The sequence below is a fragment of the Martes martes genome (genome assembly GCF_963455335.1).
Source record: "Martes martes genome assembly, chromosome: 17".
NCBI lineage: Eukaryota > Metazoa > Chordata > Mammalia > Carnivora > Mustelidae > Martes > Martes martes.
Genome location: NC_137905.1, coordinates 52,180,726 through 52,197,750, shown reverse-complemented (window position 1 = coordinate 52,197,750; position 17,025 = coordinate 52,180,726). Strand labels below are relative to the sequence as shown.

Below are 17,025 nucleotides of genomic sequence, written 5' to 3'. Positions count from 1 at the left end.
TGCTTCCTCCTCTCTCTCTGCCTGCCTCTCTGCCTACTTGTAATCTCTGCCTGTCAAATAAATAAATAAATAAATCTTTAAAAAAAAAAAAGATTTGGATGATTTGGGGTGCACCTAGGTGGCTCAGTCGGTTTAGTGTCCGATTCTTGATTTCAGCTCAGGTCACGAATTCAGGGTTGTAAAATCGAGCACCACAAAGGGCTCCATGCTCAGCAGGGAGTCTGCATGAGATTCTCTCTCTCTCCCTCTGCCCTTCTCCCCTCTCCCCTCAAATAAATAAATACATCTTTTTAAAAAATCAGGATAGTTTTTAAATGGGGCAGGAGGTCTCCAGTAGGTGGTTTTAAGCCAAAGGGAGAGACGCATTCAGCCTGGTTTGGGAGCCATACGGATGTGGGTTCAAGGCCCAGCCTCCCCTCTGTCTTGCTGTGTGACATTGGGCCAGTCTCTGAGATGCCCCGTGCCTCAGTTTCCCCATCTCAAAAACAGGGCTCCAAAAGCCCTTACCTCACAGGGCTATGGTCAGAACTCCAAGAGAAAGTCCAAAAAAGTTTTTATATACTAGTTAGTACATAACACTGTTTTGTGGCCCATTTTCTACTGGGGCCTGAGCCCTGGGGTCCAGGATCTCGCTCTCGCATCTTTGACTCTCTCACACCCAGCACAAAGTGGCACACACGGTAGGAGCTCAAATTGTAGTTGGTTCAATGAATCGCATTCTGTTCAGCTGAGGCTTAGCGTCTCCATTTTACAGAGGAGGAAAGAGACTCAGACAGGGACAGCTGCTCTGCGAGGGTCACACGGCAAGCAAGAGGCTGAGTTGGGGGGGGGGGTATTAGAACCAGGTGAGTCACACAGCAAAACCCACAACACCCAGCCCAGGGTGAGGATGGGACACACAGTGTGACCCACATATGGGGAGGCGGAGGTCAGGAGCCCTGGGTTCAAGACCCACCTCAGCCACCCACCCACCAGTGGGACTGCAGGCAGTGACGGTGCTGCTTGGTGCCTCAGTTTCCCCAACCGGAAACCAGGGATAATGAGCACACCTGCTCTCTGGGGTTGCTCATCACAAGTTTAAATGTGTCAATCCATGAACAGTGCTCGGCACAGAGCAGCCACTCACCCCTGCTTTACTGTTTGTTGTTTGTTTGTTTGTTTGTTTATTTGTTCCTAAGGTATAATAACTCATATATATTAATGGCTAAAAACCATCATAAAAATAAGTAGATACCAAATCAGATTATACACCCAAAGGAAAGAAGCGTCACCAATGATCAAATATAAATTTATAACGTGAATTCAAAATTGTGTCCTACTGCATAATGCGGGTATAACGATATACTGGATACTACACCAGTGGTTCTCAAACTTGGTGCCAGCATCCGGACCCCCAGAGGGAGCCCAGGGATCTTGTGAAACTCCCAGAGTTTCTCTGACTTCACGGGTCTGGAGCGGGGCCCCAGTTTGCATTTCTGCCAAGTTCCTAGCTGACGCCGATGCTCGCCGCACTCCGAGAACCCCAGCACTGAGCATTATAAATGCGTCATTATGACCCACAGTAGAACTACAGCACAGGACATGTGATACAAGCATAACACACACCGTATAAATACATTGCTGCAAAAACCAACCATAGGGGCGCCTGGGTGGCTCAGTGGGTTAAAGCCTCTGCCTTCGGCTCAGGTCAGGATCCCGGGGTCCTGGGATCGAGCCCCACATCGGGCTCTCTGCTCGGGAGGGAGCCTGCTTCCCTTCCTCTCTCTCTGCCTGCCTCTCTGCCTAATTGTGATCTCTGTCTGTCAAATAAATAAAATCTTAAAAAAAAAAAGCCATAAATGAAAAACAAAACAAAAAACAAACAAAGATATATTGCCACATACCATTGTATGTCATATGATAGTAAGACATAAGTTTTTAAATATTTATTCTGCATTTAATTATAAACCAAATGTTAAAATAGATATGTAATAATTTATAATGATGACATTATGTATAGTACATGTGAGTTATGTTGTTTGGCCGGGATGTCCTCATACAACCTGCTCAGCTGTCCCCAGTGACCCACACTGCCCACCATCTAAGGGGCTGACTTTGATTCTGCGACATTGTGGATCACGTCAACCACCTAAGTGTTGAATGAATGAACACTAAGAATCACTGTCTCAAGAGAAAATTTTGCAGAAGCCTGGCCTCAACTGGCTTCTGGATGATACTGCGGAGAGAAGGGGTAAACAAGGAGACAAATAAGAAGGGGCCTGTCTGGTAGGATCCAGAACTCATCCACTCAGCCCTTCCTCCTGCCCCATGAAAAAGCCCAAGAGTCTGAAATTCTTGGTCTGTTGTCTTATCTTAACCCCCAGAATAGCCCCCACCTTGAAGAGACATGTCCCAGCCCCACACTCACCCTGAAGCATGCTACGGTAGGCTCCCTCGGTCACGGCATACACGTGGGGTGGCACCTCGTGGCGCTTCTTGCCCCGGTACATCTCCACAATGGCCTCCGTATAGATGGGAAGCTGCTTGTATGGATTGATGACCACACAGAAAAGGCCAGAGTACGTCTGCAATGGGCAAGAAAGGAGAGGGCCTCAGGTGCCTGTCTGAGGCCTAGAGGGCAACATGGGACTGCCGTGTACAGCTGGGCAGGTTGCACACTGCACAAGGATGCGGTTCATATCATGACAATGTAGATTTGACCATTTGTGACAAAGACATTCAGGCTGATGGTGGAAGAGAATCTTTCCCTATTGCACAAAGGTGCTGTTAAGGATAACGATTCACCCTGAGAGAGAATGCAGCTTTTGCAGCCAGCCAGACTTGGGTCCCAGCCCCCTACCACCTGGATGCACACAAACATAAAATGACCACGTGCACGCTCTCTCTCTAATGGCAGAAGTCTGGCAACGACCCACATGCACGTTCTTACAACAGATCCCTACGATACTTGCAGTGAAGAGATTCAGAATTCTGTCCAAAGCATTATCAAATAAAGAACACAAGGTGAGGACTGTTTGCGCTGAGAGAGGAGGAATAGTTATATTTGTATGTATTTGCTTGAATATGCATAAAACACCTTCAGAAGATACCACGGTTCCTGAAACGTGACAAGAGCAAGTCTGTGGTTTCTACTGAGACCCATGGGCCCCGCTTACACGCTCATGGGAGGAAACGCTAACGTTCGGGATCAAGGTGCCTGAAAAGAAAGATGCAATTTGTCTTGCATCCAAGTTCATGGACTCCCTGAATTCGTGCTGACACCCGATGGGCCCAGGGTTCAGCTCACACAGAGGCCCTCGAGCCACGGAGAGGCGGTGAGGATTGCTAGAGAGCTAGCTGGTCACCCCACTAAACCAGCCCAGAGAGCTCACGGGCTAAGCTAGCTGGCATTGGCTAGCCAAGAGCCAGAGAGGTAGGTGCCTAGTGGCCTCGCTAGTTAACGATTAAACCGCTTAGCTACTCGGCCAGCCAGCCGGCCAGCTCCTTAATGGGTTAGTAGTGGGATCCCTTTAAGCTCCCCGGACAGCTTGCGCTTCTCAAGCCCAGCAGGGTGTGGCCACTGAGGGCTGTCCGGCTCCCAGGTGCCAACCTGTTAACGGCGGGAGGGTGGGTGACCAGCCGGGAGCCGAACAACCGGTTTGCTGGGTGTCTGCCTTCCCTGCCTTGAAGAGCTGCTCCTGGGAGCTCTCGGCTGGCAGAGGGCGGGGCAGCCGGGCCACATTCCCCAGGAGGGTATCTCATGGCTGCTGGCGCCCCGGCCCCCACTCCTGGCTGGCGGAGGAACCCACTCCCCACGCCACCCTCCCACCTCAGCCCCCTCCTGCCAGCCACACCTTGTTGCCAGGACGACACCCACCCCCCAACGGCAACCTGAGCTGGCTGCCAAGGCCGGGGAGCAAAGGGCGGAGGCTGGTGCATGCCATGAGGGCTGGGGACACCTGAGTCAAGGGGGCAGAACTGGGGACACCCACGTGGAAGGGTCTAGAGTAGCTGCCCAGCCCTCGGGGCTCTGAAGCCGTCCAGCCCAGTGATTCTCTCCACAGTCTCGGTTTCCTTCCCACCTCATTGCAGAGGCTGTGGGGATTAAGGGAGATAATGAATAAAAACCAGCCAGCCCAAGGCGTGGCTCATAAAAGGCACCCCAAGTGTGGATCCCGAGACTCTCCTGGTACCCATCCCCTGGGAGCTAAGCGCTCACTCAGACTTCGAAGCTCTGTGATCCTGGGTTTCCGCCTGTGTATGGGATTTGCCCTCCCTGAGCTTCAGTCATCAGCCCTGGAAAATGGGCTTTTAACCCTGACCACCTAGAAAGATTCTAAGCATGGTGTGTGCTCAAACAGATGGGTTCCCTTCCTGCCCAAAGCATCCAGGCAAAGGGACCGAGACCCTCAGGGACTCCAGGCCAAATAGGGAATTAGTGGCAGAAACTGGGTTTCCGGAGGTCTGGACACCGTACCCACCGGGCAAACGCTGCCTTCCCCATCATCCGCCAGCCAGTCGAACAAATACCGACAAAGCCCGGGCCCAAGACAAGCAGGGTGTAGCTGGATCACACCTCTAACACCTTCTGGCTGATGGCTGCAGCAGGCACCCTGAGCTTTCTGGAACTCACTTTTTCATCAAACGGGGAAAAGAACAGCACTTCCACATAGGGTGGCTGGGAACCAACCACAGGCTGGTCTTGCACGTACACAGCATGACAAGGGCCCTGGAGGGCCACACGTGCTTAATACGTTAGCGTTAACTGCTGTGGGGCCAATGGCTTCCCCTCTCCCAGGTCAGGGAATGGGTGCTAATTCCGACGTCACAGCCGTGTGTGGCGAGGGGGGGTCAGCAAGATCACATCAGAAAGTCTAGAACAGCACCCGACAGAGAAACCAGGCACTCACTAGGTGCTAATGGTTATTCTTCAGGCCCAATTAGCGTCCTGTCTAGTCTTCTGGAATCTTCCATCCCGCTTCCATTTGTGAAATCCAGGGGAATGGCTTGGGCTGAGCGAGGCCTCTTCCCCAGGGTTTGCAAAAGCGAGTGAGGACTCAGCGGGGGCCCGTCTGGCCTGGAGAAGTTTCCCAGCCCCATTCAGGGCTAGACAGCCCTCAATTCCAACCCTGCAACTGCTACCTCAAGCTGGGGGACCGAGCCAGCTGCTAGCCCTCCAGCCATGGCCTCCTCCTTCCCAAACGGCAGGCAGACCCCATAAAAATATTCTGAGCTTGTGATTTGCGACCCTTAAGAGGGCGGATATTGGGGCCACTCTGTTTATTTTTATATTTTGGTATATCTCATCACTGAGTTCAATGTTCTTTTATGACTCCCATTAGTTTCAACATTTTTTTCCCTCCCCCCAAATATAAAACCAGCACCTTTCCTTTGAGGGTGTTAGCTAGGTATTTAAAGATTTTTCTTGTGGGGGGGAGTCAGTGCAAGACGGGGAGACCCCAGCCCTCCAAGCTGCTGTTTGGAGTGATTCTGAGGCCAGCGGCCTGGGTTCAAATCCCGCCCCGACTCCTTCCTGTCTGGGTGACCTGGGATCCAAGTCACTTGACATTCCTGAACATCAGGTGACAACAGCAGTCCCCGGCCCAGAGGTGCGCTGATAACCCACACGTAGCACTTAGAACAGCACTTGGCGCATGGTAAGGGCTCAATAAATATTTGCTAGCCACCATTATTATTATTTTTCATTATTATTGTCGACATTCTTTGTCAATCTCTTTAATCCTGTTTGCTCTAATAACGCTCTGGCTGCCCATTAGAACCACCCTGGAAGCTTATTAAAAATGCCATTGTCCATGCCACAGCCCCGGAAAGCCTGACTTAAACTGGGGAGGGTGGGGATCGGGTGCTAATACTTTAAAAAAAAATTCCCCAGGTGATTCTAAGGTGCAGAGACTGGCTTACGAACCACAGCCACGGCCCCTCCCTACTCTACCTGTTCTCTGTAGAGCTTAATAATGTGAGCGATACTCGAGGCTCAACAGACAGGTGACCACCAGAGTCAACCTCACTATCGTCAATCCCATCTTTATCTTGAGAGGCACCACAGCAAAGGGATGGCACCTGCCACCGGACCACCCAGGTCCACCACGTCCCCCTGGGCGACCTTGGTCGTGGCCCTTGACCTTTCTGGGCCTCTGCATTTGTTCTGTCTAAAACGGGGACAAAATGCTTTATAATTGGGAGAGTGTATTGAGACAAGACATTTAAGAGTGCCTAGTGCCTGCTTCATAAATGTCAGTGTTTATTGTTAGGAAATCTCTCCAGGCCTCAGTTTCCTTTCCGATGAAATGGAGCTAATAACAGGCTCTGCTTTGTGTACAGTGAGAGGAAGTGAATTAATATATGGAAGGGAATTTAGGACAGGGCCTGGCGTGCAGTTTTCCACGCTCGGTGGTTGTCATTAATTAGTATGACAGACCCATATCCCTTTCTCAAAACGCTTTGATGTGTTCTATTTGAGAATTTGGAATTTTTCACACTTTAGGAAAAATAATAAGGTGTATGATATTCTGGGACACCCCCAGTGGCCTCTGAGGCCATTCTGGCAACCCAATAATTTATAATTTGGCCACTACGTGTGGCAATAAGTGCACAGCGCGGGATCCCGAGCGGAAAGGGCCTCGCGCTTCTCACACTGGGGGCTGACGCCCAGCTCCCCACACCCGGGGCCATGCCCTTCCAGCGGGCAGCCACTCACGTAGATGAGGCCCGAGTAGTAGCGCTCGCGGAGATTGTGCAGGACGGAGGCCTCGTTGAGGCAGGTGAGCTCGGCCATGTCCTCGGCCTTGCTGAACTTGGGCGGGTTCATGCGCTGGATCTGGTCCCGCGGCAGCCGCAGCCTCCGCCCGCTCTCGGCCAGTTCCACCTCGGCCTCCACCTCGCCCTCGTGCCGCAGCGCCGCCGCCTCGAACCCGTGCAGCTCCGAGGGTACCCACACCAGGCGCCGCGCCGTCCACTCCACCTGCGGTGAGGTGCCGGCGCCCCCAGGCGAGCCACCCGCTCCCGGGCCACTGGGCGCGAACAGGTATGGCTGGGCGGCCTCCGGCACCGGGCCGGGCCTGAGGGGCGCCTTCCGCCCGGGCACCGACAAGGTCACTGCCGCCATGGTCTGCAGGGGAGAGAAGGGTGGAGGTCAGGTGGGGCTCTGTCCCCAGCCCAGATCACACCCCACCCCCTACCCCAGGCAGTCCCCACCGCCTTTCTGCACCAGACCTCTTTTTACCCATCTGCAAAATGGGCCCACAGATCTCCTTTACCAATTCCATTCATTCATTCAATAGTTATCTAATAAGCCTGGCTGGGCCAGGCACCCTTCAAGGCATTGGCCATACAGCCAGGAGGAAGCAAGCAACAGGGGTGCCTGGGTGGCTCAGCGGGTTAAAGCCTCTACTTTCGGCTCAGGTGATCCCAGGGTCCTGGGATCGAGCCCCGAATCGGGCTCTCTGCTCAGCAGGGAGCCTGCTTCCCTTCCTCTCTCTCTGCCTGCCTCTCTGCCTACCTGTGATCTCTGTCAGACAGATAAATGAAATCTTAAAAAAAAAAAAGAAGAAGAAGAAGAAGAAGAAGAAGAAGCGAGCAACAAATCCCTGCCTACATAAGGCATTTGCATTCTAGCCCAGCGCTGTCCAGTATGGGAGCCACTGTCCCATACAGCTACTGGGCAGTTGAAATGGAGAATCCAAACTGAGACGGGGGTTCTAAGTACAACATACACAGCAGATTTCAAAGACTTGGTACAACAAAAACTCATTAGTATTTTTTATATTTGGTGATTGATACATTGCAATGATAGTTATTTTGAATATACTGGGTTAAATAAAATATATCATTAACATTAACAACCCTTGTCCCTTTTGAGATTTTTCCATTTTTAATGTGGCAACTACAACATTTTAAATTACACAGTTGGCTTGCATCTATTCCTACTATATAGTGATGCTCTAATCCCAGGAGACAGATAAAAAGATAAATAAGTAAATTATATAGTATGTTAAGGGTGATAAATGCCAAGGAGAAAAAGAAAGCAGGGAACAGGGGACGTTAGGATTGAGGGCTGCTGCAGTTTTAATGGGGATGGCCAGGAAAGGCCTCTCTGATGTGGTATTTGAATAAAGACCTGAGGGAGATGAAGGGAGTGAGCCATGGGAATGTTGAGAGGTAAAGCATTCCAGGCTGGGAGAAGAGCCAGTGCAAAGGCCCTGAGGCAGAAGTATGCCTGTGTGTCTGTGGCATTGTGAGAAGCCAGTGTGGCCAGAGCCAAGCAAGCAAGGGAGAAGAGGTGGTAGGTGAAGTAAGATTGGGGACCAAGAGCACCAGACTGGGCCATGATGAGGACATCAGCCTCTTAGATGTGAGCCCTAGGAAGGTGTCAATCTGATCTCTGTCACTCGGGTTCCCCGATCACCTCTGGCCTACCCCGCAACTGCAGAACAGACTCAAATCTCACACCTTAGTTATCAGTTCCTTCCTTCCCTGCAACCCAGCTTCCTTTTCTCTATGATGGGGAGAGTGGCCCCATTCATTTATTTCTGCATTCACTCAACATTCACTCAACAGGCTGTTCAGATGCCAGGCTCTGCCCGGAGTGAGAGTCTGGGGACCCTGAGATGCTTCAGATGGGGCCCTGCCTTGAGAAGCTCCTGGTCTGGCAGTGAGCCACCTCTAGTCTCAGTCGGCCACAACCCGGTGTGACCTGTGCACTGTAAGGGAGACACGGGGTGAGCCAGAATGGGCTAGACCCCTCCTGGCCCTCAAAGGCCCCAAAGAGCAGCGGCAAATAGCCCACAGCAATTTCAGGGCCGCCTAAGCACCAGTCACGACAAATGCCCTCTCTGTCCCTGCCTGTGCCCTGTTCCTGAAGAAGTCCGCCTCTATTCTCCCCTTCTACCGCAAACGTCGGTACAAGTCACAGGAATACCGGAATCTTTGTCTCCCCCACTCAATGTTTCTGCCTCTGCCCTCCAGGACCCCCACCTCCAACGTACCCACACACCCAGCTCCTCTTGAGACATCCCCACATCTGTCCCATCAGGCTCTTGGCTCTCCCTCAGAGCCTCTCCCACCTGGAAACTCGCCTCCACACCACACATCCCACTTTCACCCGGAGCCCCTACACAGGGCCCAGCCCTTGGTCCTGGTGATCTCAGGCCTCAAACAGATGGCTTCTGCCCTCAAGCAGCAAGGTTCTCCCCCCCCCCCCACACACACACCCAGGCTCCCAATTGCCAAGGCTAACCCCCGGCCTTCAGTGCGGCCCTGATCCACCCAGAGCCAAGCCCCATCCCGTGGACTTTGCCCCTACCCTCACCCTACCCCACCCACCAACTTCCCTCTCCGGCCCGTGGCCTTTGACCAGGAAAGGTTTGGGAATTTTTGTAATCGGCCGGCCCTACACCTCCCCTCCCTAGAGCCAGGATTCTGGGCCCCCAGTCCCTCCTCCCTTGGACCCATGAGCCCGGGGACCCCCTCACCTTAGGGCAGCTGGGCTAGAGGTGAGGATGATGGGACATCCAAATCCTGAGGACTGACAACAGCCCTGATGGGGAGGGCCCAAAGGCCTTGGCTCCCAATAGCTGAGCCCCTCCGGCAGCCCCGCCCTCCTTAGCCGGCAGGATCGCCTCTGCCTGGGCTCATTACTGTCACCAGGACAGGTGCTTTCACCTGCCCTGGGAGGGGCAGAGACTACCAGGCTGGAAAAGGAAAAGGAGCCAGGGATCCGCCCCTGGGGCAGGGGCCGGGCCCTTGGCATCCAGCCCTGTGACCTCAGCCTAGTGCCAGTAGTATTCAAGAGTCCCCTCCTCCGGGGCCAGACCCGGAAATCTGGGCCCCCAGCCCCTCCTCCCTCAAACCCAGGGGTCCAGGCCCCCAGCCCCCTCCTCCCTCAAATCCAGGAGTAAGGGCCCCCAGCCCCTCCTCCCTCAGACCCAGGAATGCGGGCCTCCAGCCCCCTCCTTCCTCAAGACCAGGAGTCGGGGGCCCCCCAGACCCAGTGTCCTGGCCCCAGTGCCTTTGTCCCTCAAGGCCTAGAAGCCCAGGCTCCCAGTGCTGTCCTCACTCAGACCTGGGATTCCTGGCCCCCAACTCCCCTCCTCAGATCCAGGAATCCGAGCGCCCAACCCCCATTTCCAGGAGACCCAAGCGCCCTGTGGCCGCCCCCTTAATCCACGAATCCTCGGGGCTACCTGGGGCGGCCGGCCGTGCGGGAATCCGGAAGATGGGGAGAGGGCACGGGAATCCCCCGGCCGATTGAGCTCTCAGGTGCGACTACCTCCGCGGTCCAGCGCGGGGCGGGGCCACGTCGCGTCACCCGGAGGGAGCCCGGCTCTGATGTCACTCAGCACCTGCCCGGCTCGGGGGAAGGGGGCGGGTCCTGGAGCTGCTAAAGCCCTTCACAGGGGTATGGGGCGGGGGGTGGGGGGAGGCGCGGAAGAGTCCTCTGCCAGGTGGGCTGCAGCGGCGGCAGCGGCAGCCCCAGGCGCCCCTCCTCCTCCCGGGAGGCAAAAATCAAGGACACGCGCGGCGGAGAGGGCTGAAGATTCCGGGGTTCGAATCCCGCTCAAGCTTTCTGGGCCTCAGCTTTCCTCTGCGTGAGTTGCGGCCAAAGAAATGAATAAGATGATGAGAGAGAAAAGGCCCCAGCCCAGTGCTTAATAAACAAGCAGTGCCTCACGACATCGTCTGATCTTTCTGAGCCTCAGTTTCCCTAACCCCGGAAATGGGACAACACAATCCACAGAGAGTACTAAGAGTACCAAAGAAGACCACAAAGTGTTATTCTGGCCTGCAGAGCTTCGGTTTTCTCATGGGTGGAATGAGGACTAAGGAGGGGTAAGCGCATCTAATTAGTGCCGGTGTTTTTCTACGTTTAGAACAGCTCTCCGGGTTTTAATTCATAGAATAATCTCAAAAGCCAATGTGAGGGGCACCTGGGTGGCTCAGCTGTTAGGCATCTGCCTTCAGCTCAGGTCATGATCCCAGGGTCCTGGGATCAAACCCCGCCTGGGGCTCCCTGCTCCACGGAGAGCGTGCTTCTCCCTTTCCCTCTGCTGCTCCCCCTGCTTGTGCTGTCTGTCTGTCTCTCTCTCTGTCAAAAACAAAACAAAAAACAATACAATGGGGACGATCAGCCTCCCCATTCGTCCAACGAGGAAAGTGAGGCCCAGTAAGAGGGAGAGCTGGGATTCAAGCTCATACCGTTTTATGTCATTCTAAAGAGGAATCTGGGTACTCAAAGGGATCAATTTCCTCTTCCTCGTTGGTTAACTCTCTCGAACCTGCCTCCCCATCTCCACCACGGGACCACAGCCGTCCTTAGCGGACTATTATGAGATTAAAAAGGTTAAGGGACCCAGCACACAGTCTCCAAAGTGTTAGTCGCAACCCCGTCTCTCTTCAGTCACTGCCTCTGTTCAGCCTCAGTTTTCCCCTCCCTGTAAAATGGGTACAATATAACCCCTCTCGAGTTAATATATTTACCTGTAAAAATAAAAGCGCCCGAGTACATCATAAGTGCTCAAATATGTCTTTCCCTACACTACTGTCTCTGCCAGTCGTGACCCCTGTCTCTGGGCTGCAATTTTTACACGTGAGAACCGAGACACGTTATCTGGAGGCGGAGGGCTGAAGGCCATGACTCAGGTATTAGAGCGTCCAAGGTCCCAAAGCGAGCCTCAGTTTCCTCGTCTGCGGAATAGGCCCGGGACCCCCAGCGAGGACCCCGACCCGGCCTTTTACACAGTAGGAACTCGAGTTGGGGGTGAGTGTAGACGCCCCGACCCCCCCCACCTCCCGCCGCTGTCCCGCTGAGCGCCCAAGGTGAGTGGCCGCGTCACCGCTTCTCCCCCGCCGCCCGCGTGGACCTTCGGGGCCCCTGTCCGAAGTCCCTAGGCTCCAACCTCCCCAGGCCCAGTCCCGCTCCGCCGCCTCCGGCGGGCTGCGAGCCCCAGGCACTCACCGGCTTCCAGGGCCGTCCTGAGGCTTCGGCCTGGGGAGAAAGAGGGGCGGGCCCGCCAGGAGAGCCCCGCCCACATGAGCATGGCAGGGGCCAATCGGCCCCCGCTGCGACAAGCTACGGCCCCGCCCGTGGGGGATGCGCCCACCAATCAAGAGGAGAGGCTGGCGGGCCGGGCCAATCAGAAGTTGTCGGAGTGTGCCAGCCGTGGGAAAAGAACGGCGCCGGAGTGCGGAGCCAGGCGGCGCGGTCGTGGGCAGGACCCCAGGCCTGACGGGCAGGGGAGGCAACCAATGGCGAGCTGCGGGGGGCAGCCGGGGGCGGGAGGCCCGAGGGACACCGGTGAATGCACCGCTTTGTGCGCGCGGCATGAATGGGGGCCTTTGTGAGGGCCGGCGTGGGGGGGCAGCTGGAGGCCGGAATGCCTGGGTCCCCCGGGAGCCGGCGGGCAGGAGAAACGGGAGACAGAATTCACTTTTGTGGAGCTCCGACCGCGTACCAGGCCCTCTCTCGGGCTCTCACCCACCAGGGAGGTGTGGGCGATACCGTCAGTAATAATAATGATCATTTATTGAGTGCCCAATGCATGCCAGAAGCTATGCTAAGCGCTTTACCTGCATGATCTCATTTAATCCTTACAACTACCCCTTGGAATTAAGATCTTCATCTTCCAGATGAGCTAAACCCAAGCTTAGAAAGAGGGTGTTAATTGTCGAAAGGCATGGAGCTGGCAGGTGGCAGAGCAAGGGCTTGGATCCTGCCAAATTTGACTTCAGAACTCGTGCTTTTAACCACCATGATACACCCAAATGGTAGTCAATGCTTCCCAATTTAGATGGGAAAACTGAGGCTCAGGTAAAGGCAGATGACTTCCCAAATTCACAAAGCAAAGGCCCCACTGAACCCTGAGGTGGAGCCCACCTCTGAAGCTAGTCTGTTGCTGGAAAGACCTGCATGCTTGGTTTCTGAGCCGTGTCCCCGCGTTATGGGTGTGTACCGAAGCTCCTGAAGGAATGAGCAGCTGGGGTGGCCTGTCAAACTCTGTTGAGACTGTACCCCTCCTCTGCTCAGAAACTTGTGCTTCACGGCTCCATTTCAGTAAAAGCTGAAGATCTCACTGTGGCCCACAAGGCCCTGTGTGATGTGTCCCCTCGGGCCCTCTCTGATCTCACCTCCCTCTTCTCTCCCTGTCACTCCTCTCCAACCACCCTGGCCTCCTGGGTGTTCCTCAGTTCCAGAAACACTCCCCATGCATGGCCCTGCCTCAGGGCCTTTGCATTTGCTGTTTCTTCCACCAGGAATCCTCTCCCCGCCCCCCCCCCAACCGGGTTCTGCATGAATATCTGCCTCTCCTCCAATGTCAGGTCTCCTACAATGTCACCTGCTCCAGAAGGCCTGTCCTGATCATTTTGTATAAACCAATTCCTCTCGTCACTCTCTCCCCTGACTTTGCTTTGTTTTTCCTCATAGCACTGGAAGTATTTATGCGTTTATCTGTTTATCATCTGTCTCCTCACTAGAATATAAGTCCCAAGAGGGCAAGAGTCTCTGTTTTGTTCAGTGCCGGATCCTCAGGGCTTGGCATACAGTAGGCGCTCAAGTTTTTGTTGAATCCATAGTAACAAATCCTTGCATTGTGTGAACTAAACGGGTTAATGTATGCAAAAAGCTAGTGTGCAGCTGACATCAGGAAAGGGTTGAATAAACAGTAATTATTATTACAGTTGTTACTCGTTTCCCTACAAACCTTCTGATAGCATGCAGGAGAGAAACAACAACAGAGAGAGAGAAAGTCTACCACAAGGGAAAGAAGCCAGAGACAGGGAAATGTTGAGAGGTAAGAGACAGGGATCAAAGAGACAGGAAGAGGAGCTGGAGTTGGGGTGGGGACAGACATAGGAGCAAGCATCCAACACCCAACACATTTGCTTGGCAATGGCAAAGGCCATTATTCCCATTTGACTGATAGAAAACTAAGGCTAAAACAGATGAAATCCTGTGTACTTGTGGGCTCCAGGGAAGAGTGTGTGAACTGGGACACCACAGAAATTCAAACAGGAAAGGCTCTGGCACTCGCGTTCTAACCATATTCTGCCTGGTGACTGGTGATGTCATCAATGCCGGTGAGGGTTAAATCTACCTGGCAACTGGTGATGTCATTATTCCCACTAAGGGTCTAAATTGGAGATGTCATTAGTTCTAGTCAATCTGTAGGGTAACTGATGACATCACTGACTGGTAATATTGAGCTTCCTTTTGCTGAGGATGTTCTATGAGCTGCATGCCTGTACTAAGTAAGCACTTTAATAGTTGGTGATAGATATTTAGCACTGACTATGTGCCCAGCACAGTGCTAAGTCCTTTAATGTATTAATATACTTGTATTAAATGTATTACTGTATTAAACTCTAAGTAGTAGGTACTAGTGTGATACCCATTTTACAGATGAGGACACTGAGAGAAGGCAGCCCAAGATTGGACAGCTAGAAATCATCAGAGCCCAGATTTGAACCCAGGCAGTCTGGCTCCTGAGCTTGGAATGTGAATCACTCTATGAAACTACCGGAGAGTGGCCGGGACCCAGGAAACCAATTCAGAGCCCTCCATCTGTCTTCCATTCCAAGTCTGCCACTGAGGGTCCTCAGGAGAAAACCCAAACTCATTCCCTTGACGGTCAAGTCATCTCCACCAGGCATCCATCTCCACCCCAGCACTAGAATTGTCCCCATTAAGTTGTGAGCCTCGGGCTGTCAGGGGCCAGATATGACTCTTCTGTGGGTGTGGCATAAGCTGTACTAGAGAGGGGGCTCAGAAAATGGGGGTGATAGAATATCAGGATGGATGTATCAGGGAAAAAGGAAATGGGGGCGCCTGGGTGGCTCAGTGGGCTAAGCCTCTGCCTTCGGCTCAGGTCATGATCTCAGGGTCCTGGGATCGAGTCCCGCATCAGGCTCTCTGCTTGGCAGGGGAGCCTGCTTCCTCCTCTCTCTCTCTCTGCCTGCCTCTCTGCCTATTTGTGATCTCTCTCTGTCAAATAAATAAATAAATTCTTTTAAAAAAAAGAAAAAAGAAAAAAGAAAAAGGAAATGGGAATAAAGGAGCATTCCAAGTTCCCAGACAAGGAGAGGGATTTCTGCAGGCTGGCACAGACCTTATTATTCTTAATTCATAAATGCTTTGTTATGCAGAATCTGAGTAATGGGCAGCACAGGTATGAGATAAAAGCCATCAGGGAGCTAAGTTCATGGACCAAAGTAAAATGTTGGAGCTGAGAGGGGAGGAGACAGGAGAACCAGCGAGGGGGCTGCTCTATGGAAGAGAAGCTAGGGGGATTTTTTTGGTCAGATTTTATTCTTAAGTAACACTACACCCAATGTGGGACTCCAACTCACAATCCCAAGATCAAGAGTCACATGCTCTACTGACTGAACCAGAAAAAAAATTGGGAGAGCAGCTCCTGTGCCTGGTGGAAGTAGGGGTTTTACTTTCTCTTTTAATTTTTTTTTACTTTTTAAAGAGTTTATTTATTTATTTAGAAAGCAAGCAGTGGGAGGGGCAGAGGGAGAGGAAGAGAGAGTCTCAAGCAGACTCCCCACTGAGCACGGAGCCCCAGGTGGGGCTCGATCTCACAACACTGAGATGGCAACCTGAGCCAAAGCCAAGAGTCGCGGTGTCCCAAGTCTTACTAGAGAAAAAAGAAGGGACAAAGAGCATGCTAAATGTACAGTGGGTCCTGACTATAATCCTGCCTGGGACATTTTCTCTCAGTAGTAAGGATCTGAATGGTTCCAGTATTTTATTTTTGGTTGCTGGGCTGTTGTTTTCCTGCATGTGACTCAGAGCTAGAAGTGGCTCTGAGACAAGGGCATGCTGGCAGCCTCTCGAGGGTCACAGATGAATGACGGGTTCAGTTCTGCAACCGCAAATATTTACTGAGCGCCTACTATGTGCCAGGGCTATTCTAAAGCAGGAGTCAGCACACTCTTCTTCTGGAAAGGGCCAGACAGTAAATATTTTCGGCTTTGAGGGTCACGTGGTCCCTGCTGTAACATTTGGTGCCCTTACAGCAGGTCAACCGCAGTAGATAATACGTAAATGATGTGTCTGGCTGTGTTTCCCTAAATCTTTGCTTACACAGACAGGACGTGGGAGGGTCTGACCTGTGGGCCAGAGTTTGCAGACCCCTGTTCTGGAAGCTGAGGAAATGGAGGTTACAGGGACGTAATCCCAGCCCTCACAGAACTCAGATCACAATCTACTACACACAGGCAGAGGGAAACTGCTCACACCTAAGTTAGATCCCATCCTTCCTCTGCTCAAAATCCACCCCTGACACCAGTCTCACTCAGTTAAAGCAAAGTTCTCACCGGGGCCCACAGGCCCTACACCATCTGGCCCCCTTTGTCCCCTCTCTGACATCATCTCCTGCCATCTCTCCATGGCTTCCTTTGCTCCAAACACACCCAACTCAGCCCTGCCTCAGGGCCTTTGCATATGCCATTCTCTCTACTGGTATGCTCTTCTCCTAGCTAACCATGTGGCACCCTCCTCTCTTTCTAGTCTTTGCTCAGATACTATCTTCTCTGTGGGAACATTTCTGAGCACTTTTTCCCCTGGACTCCTGATACCTCTCACCTGCTCAGCCTTTTCTTTCTTTTCTTCCTTCTTTCTTTCTTTTTCCTTTCTTCCCTTCCCTTCCCCTCCCCCCTCCTACCTTCCCTTCCCTTCCCTTCCCTCTCCCTTTCCCTTTCCCTTCCTTCCTTCCTTCCTTCCTTCCTTTCACCATAGTATCCTCCATCCTGCCTGTAGTTTGCTTATTACATTCATTATTTATTCTCTGACGCCCCCGACTAGAATGTCAGCTCTGTGCTGGTGGGGGTTTTTGTCCGTCTTGTCCTCTGCCATCCCCAGTGCCTACAACAGAGCCTAGCAGACAGGAGATGTTCAATACACTCTTGCTGAATAAATGAGTGTGTTCTGGTGGTAGACACAGACTGAATGAGTGAACATATAATTATAGAGCACATTGGCAAATCAGGGTAAGGGCTATGAAGAAAAAGCTGAAAAGGATGAGA

At 52.8% G+C, this 17,025-nt stretch overlaps 1 protein-coding gene across 5 annotated transcripts in view; it reads right to left on the bottom strand.

Moving 5' to 3' along the window:
• MYH14 (myosin heavy chain 14) overlaps positions 1-11,972 on the bottom strand; it is an 82,419-nt gene extending 70,447 nt beyond the window's left edge. Inside the window, exons 1-3 of one of the 5 annotated variants that reach the window (XM_080827938.1) lie at positions 11,954-11,972; positions 6,698-7,108; positions 2,408-2,564 (exon numbers count right to left, since the gene is read on the bottom strand). In XM_080827938.1, coding sequence (XP_080684064.1) covers positions 2,408-2,564; positions 6,698-7,105 — 565 coding nt within the window. In that variant the 5' untranslated portion in view covers positions 7,106-7,108; positions 11,954-11,972. Of the gene's footprint in view, positions 1-2,407; positions 2,565-6,697; positions 7,109-8,984; positions 9,116-9,470; positions 9,521-10,181; positions 10,265-11,953 lie in introns of those variants that run through there. The other 4 variants (XM_080827936.1, XM_080827937.1, XM_080827934.1 and 1 more) reach the window with 4 other exon arrangements.
• Positions 11,973-17,025: the final 5,053 nt, after the last annotated feature.